The 22,407-nt window shown below is 43.3% G+C and overlaps 1 protein-coding gene across 5 annotated transcripts in view; it reads right to left on the reverse strand.

The window, feature by feature from the left end:
* SUSD2 (sushi domain containing 2) overlaps positions 1–22,407 on the reverse strand; it is an 86,425-nt gene that overhangs the window by 4,288 nt on the left and 59,730 nt on the right. For all 5 annotated transcript variants that reach the window (XM_074972294.1, XM_074972296.1, XM_074972295.1 and 2 more), the window contains one exon: positions 8,332–8,428. In XM_074972294.1, coding sequence (XP_074828395.1) covers positions 8,332–8,428 — 97 coding nt within the window. The remainder of the gene's footprint in view (positions 1–8,331; positions 8,429–22,407) is intronic.

Genomic DNA, 22,407 nt, shown 5'->3' on the forward strand with positions numbered 1-22,407 from the left:
AGAGCTGGCTGTATTTCAAGGAATCCCTGTTGAGGTTACAGGGACAAACCATCCCGATGAGTCGAAAGAATAGTAAATATGGCAGGCGACCACCTTGGCTTAATGGTGAAATCCTAGCGGATCTTAAACATAAAAAAGAAGCTTACAAGAAGTGGAAGGTTGGACATATGACCAGGGAAGAGTATAAAAATATTGCTCGGGCACGTAGGAATGAAATCAGGAGGGCCAAATCGCACCTGGAGCTGCAGCTAGCAAGAGATGTCAAGAGTAACAAGAAGGGTTTCTTCAGGTATGTTGGCAACAAGAAGAAAGCCAAGGAAAGTGTGGGCCCCTTACTGAATGAGGGAGGCAACCTAGTGACAGAGGATGTGGAAAAAGCTAATGTGCTCAATGCTTTTTTTGCCTCTGTCTTCACTAACAAGGACAGCTCCCAGACTGCTGCGCTGGGCATCGCAACATGGGGAGTAGATGGCCAGCCCTCTGTGGAGAAAGAGGTGGTCAGGGACTATTTAGAAAAGCTGGACGTGCACAAGTCCATGGGGCCGGACGAGTTGCATCCGAGAGTGCTAAAGGAATTGGCGGATGTGATTGCAGAGCCATTGGCCATTATCTTTGAAAACTCGTGGCGAACGGGGGAAGTCCCAGATGACTGGAAAAAGGCTAATGTAGTGCCAATCTTTAAAAAAGGGAAGAAGGAGGATCCTGGGAACTACAGGCCGGTCAGCCTCACCTCAGTCCCCGGAAAAATCATGGAGCAGGTCCTCAAGGAATCAATCCTGAAGCACTTAGAGGAGAGGAAAGTGATCAGGAAGAGTCAGCATGGATTCACCAAGGGAAGGTCATGCCTGACTAATCTAATCGCCTTCTATGATGAGATTACTGATTCTGTGGATGAAGGGAAAGCAGTGGATGTATTGTTTCTTGACTTTAGCAAAGCTTTTGACACTGTCTCCCACAGTATTCTTGTCAGCAAGTTAAAGAAGTATGGGCTGGACGAATGTACTATAAGGTGGGTAGAAAGTTGGCTAGATTGTCGGGCTCAACGGGTAGTGATCAATGGCTCCATGTCTAGTTGGCAGCCGGTGTCAAGTGGAGTGCCCCAGGGGTCGGTCCTGGGGCCGGTTTTGTTCAATATCTTCATAAATGATCTGGAGGATGGTGTGGATTGCACTCTTAGCAAATTTGCGGATGATACTAAACTGGGAGGAGTGGTAGATACGTTGGAGGGCAGAGATAGGATACAGAGGGACCTGGACAAATTGGAGGATTGGGCCAAAAGAAACCTGATGAGGTTCAATAAGGATAAATGCAGGGTCCTGCACTTAGGACGGAAGAACCCAATGCACAGCTACAGACTAGGGACCGAATGGCTAGGCAGCAGTTCTGCGGAAAAGGACCTAGGGGTGACAGTGGACGAGAAGCTGGATATGAGTCAGCAGTGTGCCCTTGTTGCCAAGAAGGCCAATGGCATTTTGGGATGTATAAGTAGGGGCATAGCGAGCAGATCGAGGGACGTGATTGTTCCCCTCTATTCGACATTGGTGAGGCCTCATCTGGAGTACTGTGTCCAGTTTTGGGCCCCACACTACAAGAAGGATGTGGATAAATTGGAGAGAGTCCAGCGAAGGGCAACAAAAATGATTAGGGGTCTGGAACACATGACTTATGAGGAGAGGCTGAGGGAACTGGGATTGTTTAGTCTGCAGAAGAGAAGAATGAGGGGGGATTTGATAGCTGCTTTCAACTACCTGAGAGGTGGTTCCAAAGATGATGGTTCTAGACTATTCTCAGTGGTAGAAGATGACAGGACAAGGAGTAATGGTCTCAAGTTGCAGTGGGGGAGGTTTAGGTTGGATATTAGGAAAAACTTTTTCACTAGGAGGGTGGTGAAACACTGGAATGCGTTACCTAGGGAGGTGGTAGAATCTCCTTCCTTGGAAGTTTTTAAGATCAGGCTTGACAAAGCCTTGGCTGGGATGATTTGATTGGGGATTGATCCTGCTTTGAGCAGGGGGTTGGACTAGATGACCTCCTGAGGTCCCTTCCAACCCTGATATTCTATGATTCTATGTCCACCTTAGCCTGGAGCAGCCCCTGCTCTGGTCAGTCAGGGAACAGAAAACTGCTTATCCAGTGGTCATCAGTATATCTGCCTTCTACTACTCTGCTGTACCCAACTGGCCTGGGTCTATCACATAATATATACACACAGAGAGACTTTTCTTGTATATGTGTGTGTGTGTATATATATATATATAAGAATATATATATAAGAATTCATATAAATAGGGGCAGTTAGGTTCCAGGGAAATTTTTTTTGCCAGACAAAAGACTATATTTTTTATATACCTGTGTGTGTGTGTGTATATATATATATATACACACACACACAGGTATATAAAAAATATAGTCTTTTGTCTGGCAAAAAAAATTTCCCTGGAACCTAACTGCCCCTATTTATATGAATTCTTATGGGGAAATTGGAGTCGCTTAACATCATTTAGCTTAAAGTAGTAGTATATATATACACACAGACACACACATATACACAGTATAAGTTTTAAACAAACAATTTAATACTGTACACAGCAATGATAATTGTGAAGCTTGGTTGAGGTGGTGGAGTCAGAGTGTGGAAGAGGGTGGGATATTTCCCAGGGAATGCCTTACTGCTAAATGATGAACTAGCCCTCGGCTGAACCCCTAAGGTTTAACACATTGTTGTTAATGTAGCCTCACTCTACAAGGCACCAGGAATGGAGGGAGGGGAGACGGCATGGCAGAGAGAGACAGAGACACACACCCTTTGTGTGGGAGAGAGAGACGTGCATTGCCCCTTTAAGTACGTTGACCCCACTCTAAGTACACTGCCTTTTAAAGTAGATCAGCAAGTTGAGACAGCAGCTGCTGCCACCAAGCTCCCTCGGTCCTGAGCCCTGTAGTGTCCCCCACGACACTGTGGAGATGGGTACAGAAGGGGGGGAGGGGGACACCCTGACATTAGCACCACAGCAAGCAGGAGGCTCCCAGGAGCAGCTCCAAGGCAGAGGGCAGGAGCAGCACATGGCAGTGGGGGGAGGGACATCTGAACTGCCCTGCAATTGATAGCTTGCTGGGCGGCTGCTGCACAGGGAACTTAGGGGAGCCATAGGCGCCAACTTCCCCTCTGCCCAGTGGGTGCTCGACCCCCCCCGACCTGGCCTCTTCCCCCCCTGCCCCATCCCCATTCCACCCCTTCCCCTAAGTTCCTGCTCCTGCCCCACCTCTTCTCCGCCTCCTCCCCTGAATGCACCTCGTCCCTGCTCCTCCCCAGCTGCTCTTTCTGCAAGCAGTGGACAAAGCAGGAGGCTGCCAAACAATGTTATAAGGGAGCATTGCACAACTTTAAACGAGCATGTTCTCTAATTGATCAGCAATGTAACAACAAAACAACATTAACAGGATGACTTTAGGTGAGGAGTTACTGTAATTCCTGTTTGAACAAAAGCAGATCTTTTAGAAAAACATCCAAGCTTGATTTAAAAATTTCCAGTGATGGAGAATTCCCCACAGGCCCTTGGTAAATAGTTTTAATGGTTAATTGCCCTCCCTTGAAAAAGTGCTTATTTCCAGTCTGAATTTGACTTCCACTGAGTGGAATTTGTTATACCTTTGTCAGTTAGATTGAAGAGCTCATTATCAAGTGTTTGTTCCCATGTAGGTACTTATAAACTGTGATCAAGTAACCCTTAACCTTTTCTTTAAACTGAATAGATTGACTTCCTTGATATACCATTATAAGGCATTTTTCCAATCCTGAAATCATTCTCATGGCTCTTCTCTAAATTCTCTCCAGTTTATCAATATCCCTCTCACTCTCTCTTGCACTCAATGACTGTTCCATTGTGGATAAATACTTAAATAGTCATTGGGCCAGAGAGACTGACTCTGTAGTCCAGTGGTTAAGCCGCTGCTGGGTTAGAAGGCAAACACCTATCTTCCCCCCATTTGTGAATTGCTCTGGGGCTTAAGTAAGAGATAGACATCCAGATTTCTAGAGGAAGGCTACAGCACACATCCTGAGATGCAGAAAAACAGATGCCTAGGGAACTTTTACCTTGAAAAATTAGGCACCATATGAATTTAGACCCCTACTGGGTTCGGCAGAAGTCTGGTGGATCGCAGTGGAGCCAAAACTGGGATTTAGGTGTCTAAATTCAAAATTTTATGGCCTAAATCTGGGATTTAGGCAGTTAAATATCTTTGTGAATCTAGGCCTAAGTTTCAAGCCTTTACGGTTATGTAGAAAAGCTTGAAAATGTGAACCCTAACAGCTTAAAAGCTAGAAGACAAATCAAAGAACCAAAATTTATTTTTTTTAATCTCATGATTTGTTAGGTGCTGACTCAATATTTTTGAACAGCTGAAATTGGCAATATTTCTGTTTAAAAGGCTTCACACCCAATTGTCTCTTGTCACATTCACAACAAGCAATGGTATGTACATGTAAGTGCCTGGTCCTAGCAGAAAACACCAAGGTCAGATCCTTGTCTGTCTTTTATTTAACTATCTCAGTGCCAGAGTTCTGCAGACACTGTATTCTATCTCATCTCATGTACAATAGTAAAACATATAACTTGGCATATTTAAAACTGTACTGGAGAATATACTGTAGTTAGCAATCTTTCATGACTCCCCAAGGATAGACTAGATAATCTAATATGGCTTTTCTAGTGCAAATAGCTTTACAGCTACACACACAGGCCCTCACCCTGCCTCAAGCTCCACTAGTGCAGACCTCTAGGACCATGCAGGATCTCATGGACTTCAAATAATCCCAATACTATATTTTTTTCTAAATTCCCTAAAACATTTGTAAAATACAGATTCTTTCAGCAACATGTAGCATATACAGGTCAACAGAATGTATGATGGTGGATGGGACATGAAGGGTTTATTGGCAGTTTTTGGAAGATTGAAGTTATGAACTGTGTAACTTTATCTCATTTTATTCATGTGTTGAACAAAAGCTAACAGAACACTGTGTACTATGGAAATGCCTTATATCATGGGGTTGGGGGGGGCAGGAATCACAAATTAATTTAAATGCAGGGCTCAGAAACTGCCAGTATGGGCTCTCATGACATATCTACACTTCGTGATCCCACCATCAGTTTGTCCCACCTCATCAATTCTACTGGCAGATCATGTGCTGAAGGTTTTCCACCCTCAGCTCCCTACTCAGTCGTGGGGATGTGTGAACATCTCCCAGTGCTGTTGTGCTTCCCAGGCCTGGGAGGGGAGAATATATTAATTGTGATGAGTTCTCCCTGTGGGAATCTGTAATGTATATGGACTCTGCCAAATGTGGGGGTGGTGAAGGGGGCTCTCCATGAATTTTCTGTGTGATGCTGTATGTGAGGACATTGTATTAATTGTGGTAAGTATCTAGATTCTATGGGAATCTATATCAATTATGCATGAGGGTTGTGGTATGGGGATTCTGTGTTAATTGTATGAGGCAACATTAAAGAAGTATGTTTTGTAGGAGGAAACATTAAATGGTTTGAATTCTGGGGAGTACCAGAATTAGTTGATTTTGGGTGACAGAATCAATTGGTTTGTATTTTCAGTGATGGGTAGAGTGTTGGTGGTGTCTGCGGCTTCATTGAGTACTACTGCCATATATGTTTTCCCATCTCACTTCTCCATAAATTCAATAATGGTGACTGTCTTTTCAGAAAAGGAGCCATAGAGAATTTTAAGTTTCATTAATATTATTTTTTAGATCTCTCTGCCTGTAAAGCCACATGCCACAGTCAAAATGAATCCATGTGTACAGGGACCAGAAGTCACAGAGACCTCTAATAGTAAGCTAAAATAGCTTTTCAATAAATTAAGTATCCCAACTTTGAACTTTGCTAGTGTAACTTTTTTGGGGAAAATTCCATACTTGGTGGAAAAGAAAAAACATTTTGCAGGCTCATGTATATATAAGATATTTTAATCTTCTCTGCAGATATATATTACATCTCTCTCTTAAAATGTTATGGAATTTAATAGCAAATGATCACCTTTCTGTAGGACTTTTAAATTATCCTACAGGTTTCTATAGCAAGTATATAATTTTCTGTTAAATTCCATAGGATGGTTCAAAGACTATTGTGACGCTGGCAGACCAGGTGCCAGCTCAAGCCAAGGCCCCTAGGCTTCATGAATACTAACAAATGCATAGCTGGAAACCAGTCTGACCGACCTGTGTGCTAGCATTGCTAAAATAGATTTAAGTTTGTAAGAATGTGTTTAGATTTGATGAAATGCTTGTAGGATACTGCTTGTATTGATCTCACTTATAACATTTGTATCCCATGGTGTCATAAATATAAAGGGAAGGGTAACCACCTTTCTGTATACAGTGCTATAAAATCCCTCCTGGCCAGAGGCAAAGTCCTTTTACCTGTAAAGGGTTAAGAAGCTCAGGTAACCTGGCTGGCACCTGACCCAAAATGACCAATGAGGGGACAAGATACTTTCAAATCTGGAGGGGGGGAAAAGGCTTTGGTCTGTCTGTATGATACCTTTGCCGGGAACAGATCAAGGATGCAAGCCCTCCAATTCCTGTAAAGTTAGTAAGTAATCTAGCTAGAAAATGCGTTAGGTTTTCTTTGTTTTGGCTTGTGAAATTCGCTGTGCTGGAGGAAATGTGTATTCCTGTTTTTGTGTCTTTTTGTAATTTAAGGTTTTGCCTAGAGGGATTCTCTCTGTTTTGAATCTGACTGCCTGTAAGATTATCTTCCATTCTGATTTTACAGAGTTGTTCTCTTATCTTTTCTTGTTCTTCTGATAAAGTTCTGTTTTATAAGAATCTGATTGGGTTTTTTGAGTCTTAAAAATCCAAGACTGGTCTGTGTTCATCTTGTTTATTCTCAAGCCTCCCCAGGAAAGGGGGTGTAAGGGCTTGGGGGGATATTTTGGGGAAATAGCAACTCCAAGTGGTCCTTTCCCTGATTGTGGTTAAATCACTTGGTGGTGGCAGCGTTTACCTAATTCTAGGGCAAAGACGTTGTGCCTTGGGGAAGTTTTAACCTAAGCTGGTAGAAATACGCTTAGGGGGTCTTTCATGCGGGTCCCCACATCTGTACCCTAGAGTTCAGAGTGGGGAAGGAACCTTGACACATGGTATAAAGTTATATTGACTGTTTGCATTGCAAACCTCTGTAACTGTGTAACTCATCAAACAGGAAAGAAGCATTAATTAATGCAAAGTGATGGTCCTGCACAGAAGAAGGCCCACTGAAACCAAATGAGCCATTGGAAACATCAAAGGACAAAGACTTGGTTGATTACATCCACCTCCAACCCCCCATGAAGAGGAGATGGGCGCAAACACTTGTCCCATTACTTTGAACTCTGGGAGAAGGAAATAAAAATCCCAGACCTGAAGGAACTGTATCACTATACTGCTTGGAATTTGGAGAGGGCAATATTTCCAAGCATAAGCAAGGGATCCCAAAGCTGCTTAGCGCTAAAGGACATAGAAAGCTTGTATATCTCAGTAGCTTCTATCACCTTTTGGAACCTAAGACTGTAACTCATTTGTGTGTTTGTTTACCTGGCTTAACTTTGTAAATAGCTCTCATTTCTTCTTCTTAGTTAATAAATCTTTAGTTATAGGATTGGCTACAAGTATTGTCTTTGGTGTGAGGTCTAAGGTGCGACTGACTTGGGGTAAGTGGCTAGTCCTTTGGGACTGGGAGTAACCTGAATATTGTTGTGATTTTTGGTGTAAAGGACCATCTATCACAAAGGCAAGTTTGCCTGAATGGTAAGACAGATGGGAGTACCCAAGGGGACTGTCTGGGACTCCACGATTAGGAAGCCATAGTGTTTGAGGAGTTCACACTTGTTACTTGGTTGGTGAAAACTAAATATAGAATTCTCAACCAATTTGGGGTTCCCTGCTTCTTGACAGTCTGCCCTTGAGGTTGGCACTCGTGCTTGTGAGCTACTCCAGATAGTTGACAACCCTACAGAGAAAGCTGATTGTTTCCTATTAAATTCTACTAGACTTTTTCATAAGAGATATTAGAAGCATGCCCAAAGTTGATGGATTTGTGACAAGAGAGGAAGAGAAATGGTCAAAGGTGCAAGATAAATTATGGAACCTTGTGACAAATTGTAGAACCACCTAAAAAAATGTATCACTTGGGTGTCACCATGTCTGTTTTGAAATGACACTTTTTAGGTATAGAAGACAAAATACCCCAAAGAAATTAAAATATTCTGACTAAAAATCCTTTCCTCTCTCAATTGCTCAGATATCTGTAACAACTTACTAGAATGATTCCTTACCTCTTCTGCTTTCTGCACAGCAGGAAGATTAGAACCACAAGAATTACAAAGCCAAGAATTCCAAATATACAGGAAAAGAGAACTGCTTGGTTGTTATCTGCAAAAGGGGAAAGAGAAAACCAGTGGAACTGTGACATTTTCCCTTCATGCAAATCCCTGGCCACCAACACCACCCACGCACTAAACTCAACCACCAAAAGTAGACCATAATATTACAACCCTTGGAAAACTAAGCTATTGTGTGCCACAGGCAGAGAATAGAGGGATTGATGCAAACTAATGCCCAAGGCCCCTGCACAGGCAGGGAATTGCTTAAGTGAGATATACCTATATGATCTTGGCAAGCAACTTGTATTTGAACGTGGTCATGAGTGAGATTTCTAGATGTTTGTTAATCTGGTAAAACCCACTGAACTGTAGGAATTGACAGAAATTCATCATGCTGAATGTCAGAGCAGATGGCTGAAGCCCAATCCAATCCAATTAACATTAGTGGTTAATGTTTAACTACTATGAACCTACAGAGTTATATATAAACTCTCAACCCCCAGAGCTTCAACATACCTTTCAGTTTATCAACAAGAAAAAGAAAGGTGACCTCTTCCCAAATAGCATTCTTGCCCTGCACACTGTCCTTACCTTACCTGTGAATTTTTTTTCAGGAGATCAAAACTTTTCAAAGCTAAAATTGATAAATATTTGTAATGGTCTCACAGGAACCAACAGATATATTGTGGGTTTTGCTGTTCAGTAAAGTTGAAATTGGCTCAAAAGTATATGACAACGAAGTTATTAAAGATTTTGTGCAAAAAAACATGAAAAGTGAGACTTTGAAAATACACATCCGTTTTCCTAAGCTTTTGATGGGAGACGGAAAAAAGTGACTGTTCTGCTACTTGCGTATGTTGAAGTATATGATGTTTGCATTGCCATTTATACATATTTAGATGTACAAACATAATAAAAGTAAAAAATTTTTTTAATCTGAAATTTGATAATGAAGTTAAAGTCCAAAGAAATCAGACGTGAAAATTTTTGAGTTGCACTTTATTACTTGTTTCTAATCCCAGTAAATATTAACAGCAGTATTACTACAGGGCCTGGGTCGGTCATACCTTTACCAATGTGTAGGGTTTTGGGGGATATGTGAGGAGCCTTTTCCCCTTTGCACAGTTTGCAAAAAGGACAGGCAGAAATGCAGTCCCTACACTTTCGGCAGTGATACTCAATTAGATCTAGCCGCAGGCCGATACTAGAATTTTATGACCAAAGAGGTTGGTTGCGCAGAACGTTGACAAAATAAAAAAACACAACAAACCTTCAGCTGCCAATAAATAAAGACCTTGATAGAAACACTAATACTTATGTTGCAATCTTTTAACAAAGTTTATAAAACGACATTATTACCTATGCTTCTGGCAATCTCTAAGGAGAGAGGTGACATCGATGATCTCTGGCAAGCTTTGTGAAGAGTGGTTTGCAAATGGTCTGGGCAAGGCACAACCACTGGTGAAGATGCTCATCTGTCAGGTGACTGCTGTGTTGTTTTTTTATACTGTTCATGGTAGAAAACCCAGATTCACAGAGGTACGCTGATCCGAACATTGTTTCATAGATTCATAGATATTTGTTAAAAGATAGATGGCTAGATTCTGGCTGTTCTGAAACTGGCCAGCATATTGAATCCAGAAATCACAAAGTCCCACTTCTCAGAATTTTGCCTTTAATATATCTGAACTCTGAAGCCTTACAATTTCTAACTGAAAAGCACCTTCATCAACTGAATCAAGAATGTTCTTTGCTTCAGAAGCAAGATCCATCACCAGAGACGACACACTCATCATGAACAAATAAAAGCAAATCCTTTGGAATTTTAAAATTCTCAAATCACATTTTAAATTTTCTATCAGGTTGTTTAGGAATTCTTGCATTGTTTCCATCAAAGTTTCATCTGTAGCAACAAAACGCAATGTGGGAAAGTGCACAATCTTTCCTATTAAGTCTGTCTGAAAGACACTTTTTTGTCAAACAGATTCCTGACTCTACTTGCACGGCCTTGGAGCTGCAAGTTGAGGGAATTCAAGTGACTAGTACTATCGTACAGAAAAGCTACCTGTGACATAAAGGAGACATCATTCATAAATTCCAGGAACTTGCAGTCCTTGTTGGTCTTATGGTTTGAAAGAATTTCTATTATTTCTTTAAAAAGCGCACAAAACCTTTCTAACACATGCCCCCTACTTAACCAGTGAACATCAATGTGTTGCAACAGATCATTGGATACAGCTGAAAAGTCTTGTAAAAGAGCTTTAAAAAGACGATGCGGTAAGCTAAAAATTGAGTTTATGTAGTTCACTAATCTCATCACAATACCCATTTTTTTTTCCAAGTCCCCAGACTACTTAGCACACAGGACAGTCTGGTGAATGATGCATGTACTTAATGAAGATTGTATCACTGCCAAACATGAAGCAAAGCCCTTCACTTCCACTGTCATGGAGGGACCTTCATCTGTAACGAACAATTTAAATTTCTGCACAAATAAACCATTCCCCCCCCCCCAAAAAGTCTTTTACCTTTTTTTACCTTTTCAAAAATGATCTCTCCTGTGGTGTAAGTTTCTAATAGTATTAAGCACAAAATTTCTTCCTTGAAAATTTTACCATCATAAAATCTAACACACAGCAAAAGCCAGGCAGTGTCATTTAAATTGCTTGATTTGTCCACAGCAAGAGACATGTATTTGGTGTTTTTAAATCAGAAAGCAGTGCTGACAAATAATCCTAGTAAATTACCTCCAATTTTTACACTGCCATGGAATCAGACAAGGGAATTTGCTACAACGTCATCTTTATTTTTATCTCCGGCAAAAAGCTCCTCCAGCATTTCCAATGTGCATTCCTTCACAAACGTGGCATCCAGGAAAGGCTTTGAACATCATCAGATTTTTTTTGGCCCAATCCTCCAATTTGTCTAGGTCACTCTGGACCCTATCCCTACTCCCCAGTGTATCTACCTCTCACCCCAGCTTAGCCCTGGTCTACACTACGAGTTTAGGTCGAATTTAGCATCGTTAGATCAATTTAACCCTGCACCCATCCACACAACAAAGCCATTTTTGTTGACTTAAAGGGCTCTTAAAATCAATTTCTGTACTCCTCCCCAATGAGGGGATTAGCGCTGAAATCAACATCGCCGGGTCGAATTTGGGGTAGTGTGGACGCAATTTGACGGTATTGGCCTCCAGGAGCTATCCCAGAGTGCTCCATTGCGACTGCTCTGGACAGCACTTTCAACTCAGATGCACTAGCCAGGTACACAGGAAAAGCACTGGGAACTTTTGAATTTCATTTCCTGTTTGGCCAGCATGGCGAACTCATCAGCAGAGGTGACCATGCAGAGCTCATCAGCACAGGTGACCATTGCAGTCCCTGAATCCCAAAAGAGCTCCAGCATGGACTGAATGGGAGGTAGTGGATCTGATTGCTGTATGGGGAGACAAATCCGTTTTATCAGAACTCCGTTCCAAAAGACGAAATGCCAATATATTTGAAAAAAGCTCCAAAGGCATGATGGACAGAGCCTATAACAGGGACCTGCAGCAGTGCTGCATGAAAATTAAGGAGCTCAGGCAAGCCTACCAAAAAACCAAAGAGGCAAATGGCTGCTCCGGTCAGAGCCCCAGACATGCCGCTTCTATGATGAGCTGCATGCAATTCTAGGGGGTGCCCCTACCACTAACCCACCCATCCGTGGACACCTGCAAGGGGGGAGAGTCTCATGCAACAGGGATGAGGATTTTGGGGACGACGAAGATGATGATGAGGAGGAGGATAGCACACAACAGGCAAGTGGAGAAACCGTTCTCCCTGACAGCCAGGAACTGTTTATCACCCTGAAGCCAATACCTTTCCAACCCTCCCAAGGCGGGCTCCCGGACCATGAAGCTGGAGAAGTCACCTCTGGTGAGTGTACCTTTGTAAATATAATACATGGTTTAAAAGTAAGCGTGTTTAATGAGTAATTTGCCCTGAAGACTTGGGATGCATTCGCGGCCAGCACAGCTACTGGAAAAGTCTGTTAACATGTCTGGGGATGGAGCAGAAATCCTCCAAGGACATTATTAAGGGGACATTCAGAGGTAGCCATTCCTGCTGGGCTGTTTGCCTGTGGCTGAAAAGAAATCATCCCCGCTTTTAGCCACGTGGTGTGGGGGGGCCTGTTCACGCTGAGCTGTTCGCGTTTGGCTCACAGGGATCTTCCCCAATACTAGTCACGTGGTGGGAGAAGGGGCGAAGCGATCATCCCAGAGAATTGGGGGGGGGGGTTAGTTGTGTTTGTGCTACACGTCAACCCAAAAACCGCAGCCCCTCCTTTTAAATGGCCAACCCAACAGGTGCTTGTATGGGAAAGGAGGGCGCTGCTGTTTGAAACCATTCCCACATGTTATGAAGGTTGAAGAAGCCGAAAGACTGTGGCTTACCATGGCTGCCTGCAAGCTGAATTCTGTTGCCCGGCCCTGCATGTGTGATCTCACACACCAAACTGGCAAGCCCTCAATATAAGAGGCAAAATGCGACTTTGTAGCGAAAGCACGTGTGCTATATAATGTTAACAGCTTGGTTCACCATGAAAGAGTCTACCCATTTTTCTCTAAAATGTGTCTTTTTAAATACTACTCTCCCTTTTTTTCCTCCCATAGCAGCAAATGTTTCAACACTCCCCCATCATCTCCGTCCCAGAGGCTAGCGCAGATAAAAAGGTGAAATAAACCACACTCGTGATGAAATGTTCTCTGAGCTCATGCAGTTGTCCCGCACTGAAAGAGCTCAGCAGAATGCATGGAAGCAAACATTGGTAGAGTCCAGGAAAGCAGAAAATGAACGCAAGGACTGGAGGGACGAGCAAGATGAGAGGTTGCGGAAGCAAGAGGAGAAGTGGCGGCAGCATGATGAGAGGAGGCAGGATGCAATGCTGAGGCTACTGGGGGATCAAACTGATATGCTCTGGCATCTGGTGGAGCTGCAGGAAAGGCAGCAGAAGCACAGACCACTGATGCAGCCCCTGTGTAACCGCCTGCCCTCCTCCCCAAGTTCCATAGGCTCGTCACCCAGATGCCCAACAACGTGGGGGCAGGGGGCCACTCCGGGCACCCAACCACTCCACCCCAGAGGACTGCCCAAGCAACAGAAGGCTGGCATTCAATAAGTTTTGAAGTGCAGCATGGCCTTGTCCTTCCCTCCTCCCCTTATCCACCACCCCACCTGGTGCTTCCCTCCTCCCCCACGCGTCCCGGGCTACCTTGGCAGTTATCCCCCTACTTGTGTGATGAATTTATAAAGAATGCATGATTCTGAAACAACAATGACTTTATTGCCTCTGCAAGCGGTGATCGAAGGGGGGAGGGCGGTTGGCTTACAGGGAAGTAGAGTGAACCCAGGAGGCGGGTTTTCATCAAGGAGAAAAACAGAACTGTCACACTGTAGCCTGGCCAGTCATGAAACTGGTTTTCAAAGCTTCTCTGATGTGCAGCACGCCCTGCTGTGCTCTTCTAATCGCCCTGGTCTCTGGCTGCATGTAATCAGTGGCCAGGCGATTTGCCTCAACCTCCCACCCCACCATAAATGTCTCCCCCTTACTCTCACAGATATTGTGGGGCACACAGCAAGCAACAATAACAATGGGAATATTGGTTTCGCTGAGGTCTAACCGAGTCAGTAAACTGCGCCAGTGCGCTTTTAAACGTCCAAATGCACATTCTACCACCATTCTGCACTTGCTCAGCCTATAGTTGAACAGCTCCTTACTACTGTCCAGGGTGCCTGTGTATGGCTTCATGAGCCATGGCATTAAGGAGTAGGCTAGGTCCTCAAGGATAACTATAGGCATTTCAACATCCCCAACAGTTATTTTCTGGTCTGGGAAGTAAGTCCCTTTCTGCAGCTTTTGAAATAGACCAGGGTTCCTGAAGATGTGAGCGTCATGTACCTTTCCTGGCCATCCCACGTTGATGTTGGTGGAACGTCCCTTGTGATCCACCAGTGCTTGCAGTACCATTGAAAAGTATCCCTTGCAGTTTACGTACTGGCTGCCAAGGTGGTCCGGTCCCAAGATAAGGATATGTGTTCCATCTATCGCCCCACCAGAGTTAGGGAATCCCATTGCAGCAAAGTCATCCACTATGACCTGCACATTTCCCAGAGTCACTACCCTTGATAGCAGCAGCTCAGTGATTGCTTTGGCTACTTGGATCACAGCAGCCCCCACAGTAGATTTGCCCACTCCAAATTGATTCCTGACTGACCGGTAGCTATCTGGTGTTGCAAGCTTCCGAAGGCTATCACCACTCACTTGTGAACTGTGAGGACTGCTCTCATCTTGGTATTCTTGTGCTTCAGAGCAGGGGAAAGCAAGTCACAAAGTTCCATGGAAGTGCGCTTATGCATGCGAAAGTTTCGCAGCAACTGGGAATCATCCCAGACCTGCAACACTATGTGGTCCCACCAGTCTGTGTTTGTTTCCTGGGCCCAGAATTGGAGTTCCACGGCATGAGCCTGCCCCTCTGCCACCAGGATGTCCAAATTGCCGGAGTCCGTACTTTGAGAGAAGTCTGTGTCCATGTCCTCATCACCGCGCTGCCATTGCCTCCTCACCTGCTTTTGCAGGTTCTGGTTCTGCACATACTGCAGGATAAAGCAGTAAGGCATCCACACAGAAAAAAGGTGTGAAATGATTGTCTGTTGTTGCTTTCACGGAGGGAGGGGCGACTGATGACATGTACCCAAAACCACCCACAACAATGTTTTTGCCCCATATGGCATTGGGAGCTTAACCCAGAATTCCAGTGGGTGGCGGAGACTGGGGGAACTGTGGGATAGCTACCCACAGTGCACCTCTCCATAAGTCGATGCTTGCAAGGTAGTGAGGACGCACTCCGCCGACTTAATGTGCTTAGTGTGGACATACGCAATCGACCATATAAAATCAATTTATAAAAATTGAATTCTATAATATCGACCTAATTTTGCAGTGTAGAGATACCCTTAGTGTCATCCACGAACTTGCTGAGGGTGCAATCTATCCCATCATCCAGATCATTAATAAAGATGTTGAACAAAACCAGCTCCAGGACTGACCCCTCTGCTTGATACCAGCTGCCAATTGGACATTGAGCCATTGTTCACTACCCGTTGAGCCCAATGATCTAGCCAGCTTTCTGTCCACCTTATAATCCATTTATCCAATCCATACTTTTTTAACTTGCTGGCAAGAATATTGTGGGAGGCTGTATGAAAAGCTTTGCTCAAGTCAAGATATATCACGTCCACCACTTTCCCCATATCCACAGAGCCAGTTATCTCATCATAGAAGGCAATCAGGTTGGTCAGGCATGACTTGGCCTTGGTGAATCCATGATGACTGTTCCTGATCACCTTCCTCTCTTCCACGTGCTCCAAAATGGATTCCTTGGGGACCTACTCCATGATTTTTCCAGAGACTGAGGTGAGGCTGACCAGTCTGTAGTTCCCCGGATTCTCCTTCTTCCCTTTTTTAAAGATGGGCACTGTATTTGTCTTTTTCCAATCATCCAGGACTTCCCCCAATCACCACAAGTTTTCAAAGATAATGGCCAATGGCTCTGCAATCACATCAGCCAATTCCCTCAGCACCCTGGGATGTATTAGATCCAGACCCATGGACTTGTGCATGTCCAGCTTTTCTAAATAGTCCTTAACCTGTTTTCACTACTGAGAGCTGCTCACCTCCTCTCCATACTGTGCTGCCCAGTGAAGCAGTCTGGGAGCTGACCTTGTCTGTGAAGACCAAGGCAAAAAAAACATTGAGTACTTCAGCTTTTTCCCCACATCATTTGTCACTAGGTTGCCTTCCCCATTCAGTAAGTAAGGGTCCAACACTTTCCCTGACCACCTTCTTGTTTCTAACATACCTGTAGAAACTAGGGCTATCAATTAATCACAGTTAACTCACGCGATTAACCCCAAAAAATTAATCACGATTAAAAAAATTAATCGCAATTATTCACAGTTTTAATCGCACTGTTAAACAATAGAATACCAATTGAAATGTATTAAATATTTTGGATGTTTTTCTACATTTTCAAATATATTGATTTCAATTACAACACAGAATACAAAGTGTACACTGCTCACTTTCTATTATTATTTTTGATTACAAATATTTCTGCTGTAAAAATGATAAACAAAAGAAATAGTCCTTTTCAGTTCACCTCATACAAGTACTGTAGTGCAATCTCTTTATCATGAAAATGCAACTCACAAATGTAGATTTTTTTGTTACAGAACTGCACTCAAAAACAAAACAATGTAAAACTTTAGAGCCTACAAGTCCACTCAGTCCTACTTCTTGTTCAGCCAATTGTTAAGACAAACAAGTTTGTTTACATTGACAGGAGATACTGCTGCTTGCTTCTTATTTACAATGTCACCAGAAAGCGAGAACAGGCATTCGCCTGGCACTTTTGTAACCAGCATTGCAAGGTATTTACATGACAGATATGCTAAACATTCATATGCCCCTTCATGCTTCAGCCACAATTCCAGAGGACATGCTTTCATGCTGATGACTCTCGTTAAAAAATAATGCATTCATTAAATTTGTGACTGAACTTCTTGGTGGAGAATTGTATGTCTCCTGCTCTGTTTTACTCGCATTCTGCCATATATTACATGTTCTAGTAGTCTCGAATGATGACTCAGCACATGTTGTTCATTTTAAGAACACTTTCGCTGCAGATTTGACAAAACACAAAGAAGGTACCAATGTGAGATTTCTAAAGATAGCTACAGCACTCGACCCAAAGTTTAAGAATCTGAAGTGCCTTCCAAAATCTGAGAGGGATGAGGTGTGGAGCAAGCTTTCAGAAGTCTTAAAAGAGCAACATTCCAATGCAGAAACTACAGAACCTGAACCACTAAAAAAGAAAATCAACCTTCTGCTGGTGGCATCTAACTCGGATTATGAAAATGAACATGCGTCGGTCTGCAATGCTTTGGATTGTTATCGAGCAGAACCTGTCATCAGCCTGGACGCATGTCCCCTGGAATGGTGGATGAAGCATGAAGAAACATATGAATCTTTAGCGCATCTGGCATGTAAATATCTTACAATGCCGGCTGCAACAGTGCCATGTAAACGCCTGTTCTCACTTTCAGGTGACATTGTGAACAAGAAGCAGGCAGCATTATCTCCTTCAAATGTAAACAAGCTTGTTTGTCTGAGCGATTGGTTGAACAAGAAATGAGAATGAGTGGACTTGTAGGCTCTAAAGTTTTACACTGTTACATTTTTGAATGCAGTTATTTTTTGTACAGAATTCTACATTGTAAGTTCAACTTTCATGACAAAGAGATTGCACTACAGTACTTGTATTAGGTGAATTAAAAAATACTATTTCTTTTGTTTTTTACAGTGCAAATATTTGTAATAAATATAAATATAAAGTGAGCACTGTACACTTTGTATTCCATGTTGTAATTGAAATCAATATATTTGAAAATGTAGAAAACATCCAAAAATATTTAAATAAATATTTAACAGTGCGATTAATCGTGATTAATTTTTTTAATCATTTAACAGCCCTAGTAGAAACCCTTCTTGTTACCCTTCACATCCCTTGCTAGCTGCAACTCCAGTTGTGCTTTGGCCTTCCTGATTACACTCCTGCAAGCTTGAGCAATATTTTTATACTCCTCCCTAGTCATCTGTCCAAGTTTCCACTTCTTCTAAGCTTCCTTTTTGTGTTTAAACTCACTGAAGATTTATCTGTTAAGCCAAACTGGTCGCCTGCCATATTTGCTATTCTTTCTGCACGTTGGGATGGTTTGTTCCTGAACCCTCAATAAGGCTTCTTTAAAATACAGCCAGTTCTCCTGGACTCCTTTCCCCTTCATATTAGCCTCCCAGGGGATCCTGCCCATCAGTTCCCTGAGGGAGTCAAAGTCTCCTTTTCTGAAGTTCAGGGTATGTATTCTGCTGCTCTCCTTTCTTCCTTTTGTTAGGATCCTGAACTCAACCATCTCATGGTCACCCAGGTTGCCACCCACTTCTACTTCCCCTACCAATTCTTCCCTGTTTGTGAGCAGCAGGTCAAGAGGAGTATGGCCCCTAGTTGGTTCCACCAGCACTTGAACCAGGAAGTTGTCTCTAACACTCTCCAAAAACTTCCTGGATTGGCTGTGCACTGCTGTATTGCTCTCCCAACAAATGTCAGGGTGATTGAAGTCCCCCATGAGAACCAGGGCCTGTGATCTGGAAACTTCTGTTAGTTGTCCAAAGAAAGCCTTGTCTATCTCATCCTCCTGGTCTGGTGATCTATAGCAGACGCCCACCACGACATCAGCCTTGTTGCTCTCGCCTCTAAACTTAACCCTAACACTCTTAACAGGTTTTTCTCCAGTTTCATTCTGGAGCTCTGAGCAATCATACTGCTCTCTTACATAGAGTGCAACTTCTCCACCTTTTCTCCCCCGCCTCTCCTTCCTGAACAGTTTATACCCATCCATGACAGTGCTCCAGTCATGTGAGTTACCCCACCAAGTCTCTGTTATTCCAATCACATCATAGTTCCTTGACTGTGCCAATTCTTCCCGCTTGTTTCCCAGGCTTCTTGCATTCATGTACAGGCACCTAAGATAAATAGCCAATTGCCCTACTTTCTCAGTATGAATCACGAGGCCTCCCCTGTTGTACTCTCCTCCTTGTGTTTCTTCCTGGTATCCCACTTCCCCACTTACCTCTGGGTTTAGGTCACCATCCCCCGGCAAACCTAGTTTAAAGCCCTCCTCACTAGGTTAGCAAGCCTGCCTGCGAAGATGCTCTTCCCTCTCTTTGGTAGGTGGAGCCCATCTCTTCCTAGCAATCCTTCTTCCTGGAACAACATCCCAAGGTTGAAGAATCCGAAGTCCTCTCTCAGACACCACCTGCGCAACCACACATTTACCTCCACAATTCGATGGCCCTTACCTGGGCCTTTTCCTTCAACAGGGAGGATGGATGAGAACATGACTTGTGCCTCAAACTCCTTTACCCTTCTTCCCAGAGCCATGCTGTTGTTGGGGAGTGTGAAAAAAAATCACATGGCTATCTTGGCAAAAGCCCTAGCATAGATGCAGTTACACTAGCAAAAATGTCCTTTTGCTGGGACGGCTTACTTTGGTTAGAGAACTGGTATAACAATACTAGCAAAAGAATGCTTTTGCCAGTATAAGCTGTGTGTCCACTAGGCAGGTTTGTTGGTATAGTGATACTGAAAAACCCTTTCTAATGCAGACAAGGCCTTATTTCTAACTTGAAATTGTCTGGCTTTATTTTTAGATATTTTTGAGCTATTCTCCTGGAACACATACTGAGGAAAACCTGATTTTTTTCATCTTAAAAAAGGCTGATGGGATTTTGTATCAACTTTCCAAAAAAGAACCACATTGACACAGAGACCAAACCTGGAAAATGTAAGCCTCAAAAGGTGAATAGCACTTGATTCTGTGTGTGTGTGTGTGTGTGTGTTTTCCAAAATTATTGTTTGGTTGATTTTTATACGATGCCTGAAGTTTCTTTTCCAGGGGTTGTTTCTGACTTCCTTGCTACAAGCTATTTTGCAAAAAGAAGCTGCTGTAGCAGAAGCAAAGCCTTGTAGTGTGAGTATAATTAGAAGCATATCAGAATAATCATTAGCAGAACATTTCTATGGAAACTAATTAAAGAAAACAAAACAGAAAGCAACACTATTCAAGCCTCACTGCATAGTTTTGGTTTGAAATTTTAAATACAAAATAGGATTCTGGAAAATCACAGGTGTTTTTACTTTACCTTCTCTCTCCCCACTTTCCTGACCTTTCCTCATTCATCACTACTTCATTTCAATAGCTCTAGTTACTAAGCCAGAAACATGAATAAATTTAAAGAATAAAAATCTTAATAAATTTGAAATAGTGACCCTGAATTTGACCTGGCATTCTGTGGTTAGCCAGAGCGAGTGTAGTGAGCAGTGCTCTAGAGTAAGTGATCTTGAGAGTGGTGTCACTGAGAAAGTAGGTGCCTGCCTTCTGGATTAAATTCAGCTTTTTTTAATGTTACTGTACTCATACCTAGAAACAGAGAGTTGTAATAGTTCTGCCTGGAGGACAAAAAAGACAGGGTCACTGTGGCCAGGTTACTGATTTTAAAACGGGGTGCTAGTTATAGATGGAAGAAAACATTTTTGCAGCTGTCGCAGAAATGAGCACTCCGAGAGGACCCTTAGGCTGCAGAAAGCAAAGTGACATGGTCTTCAAATTGTTTTCTTCTTCCCAACCATGTTAACTTGCTTTGGTTTAACTTCAGTCAACTGCTTTTCATCCAGATGCTGATCTTGACTAGGCAGACTGATCATCAGAGCACTGCTATTTGCATTGCAGTTAAGAGATATACAACAGGCTATTGTCTACCTGTTACTGGTGTTTGGTTTACTGATCTGGCCATTAAGGTGTACCTTAAAGCGGAGGTCACTGGTCATCACTGGCAAGAGATGGTTCGTTTGCTGGCAGTGAATGATGCAGGAGATCTTGAGGAGGAGGCCCTGTCTCCAGACGGTGTCATATGCTGAGGCTAGTTCAACAAGGGCAATCAATTTACGTTGGAATCCTGCCTCAATGTGACTGGTAAGTGAAGCTAGTTGGTCACAGCTGTTCCTCTTCAGGCAAAATCTGGCCTGCTCTGTTGGGAGGATGTCTTTGATAATATCAGACAGACAGCGGTGCAGTGCCCATTCCATGAGCTTGCTGGTGGCTGAGAGGAGAGAGATGGAGTGGTAGCTGGCTGCACCCTCTGGGGATTTCTCAGGCTTCAGTAGGGCAACCACTGTTGCCTGTCACCAGCTTGTTGGCACTTCTCTGGTTCTATTCACAGCAGTAAAAAGCATCAGCAGCTAATCCTGTCCCCGTCTCCCCTGGTTCTTGAGAAACTTTGGAGGAATGCCATCAACCGCTGCAGCTTTCTGGCTTTTGGTTTCCAACCGTGCAATGTTGATCTCCTTGACAGAATATGGAGAGGAGAGTGGGGATTCCTCTGAGCATTGTTGGTTCTTGTGGAATTCCCACTGGACCTCCTGGCATGTAATTTTGTCTGCTGGCATCTTGCTGTTAGAAAGAAGATGAGAGGTGACAGCATTTGCAGTCACCTTTGCTGGGCACCCCTCAGGGCTCTGTCCTGGCCCCGATACTTTTTAATCTACACATCACGAATATGCCAGCGACGGAGTCAAGGAAATTCATGTATGCAGATGACTGCCTTAACGGTTCAGCATACAAGCCTTCATGCCATCAGCTGCACCCTAACCCAAGATCTTAGCACAATGGCTGATTATTTCCAATGCTGGGAAACTAACCAAAAAAACCCCATGGTAACCACTTTCCATCTGAACAATAAAATGGCTAATACCAAATTCGATATGCAGTTCTGTACTGAGAGCGTCAGCCATGAAGCTAACCCAAAATATTTCGGTGCTACACTAGACCGGAGTCTGACCTTTCGACAACACCTCAAGAACACTCGCGATAAGGTTAGGTCTAGTGTCATGCTTATCAGAAAATTGGCTGGAACATCATGGGGCTCCAGTTCACAGACCCTATGAACCGCAACAATTGCCTTAGTATATTCTGCAGCTGAATATTGTGCACCAGTGTGGTCTCACAGCAGTCACACTAAACTCCTTGACACTCAACTCAATAATGCTATGTGCATAGTGTCAAGGATGCTCAAATCAACTCCAGTCAACTGGCTCCTGGTCCTATCGCACATCCAGCCTCCACAGATTAGAAGAGCTGCTCAGACATCTCGCTTTCTTAACCATGTCAATGCAGACGCAAGGATCCCGTTGCACGATGTCCTGCAGAACCTGCCAAAATCAAAATTAAAATCCCACAATCCTCTATGGAACCACATCAAGACCTTTACACCCAACTTCGACACTGAGGCTCAATGGAGAGTCACATGGAACCTTTCAACTGTTCAAAACAAACAACTCACCGTTGACCCTGCCAAGGAACCACCGGGTTTTGA

The sequence above is a fragment of the Natator depressus genome, chromosome 15 (genome assembly GCF_965152275.1).
Source record: "Natator depressus isolate rNatDep1 chromosome 15, rNatDep2.hap1, whole genome shotgun sequence".
NCBI lineage: Eukaryota > Metazoa > Chordata > Testudines > Cheloniidae > Natator > Natator depressus.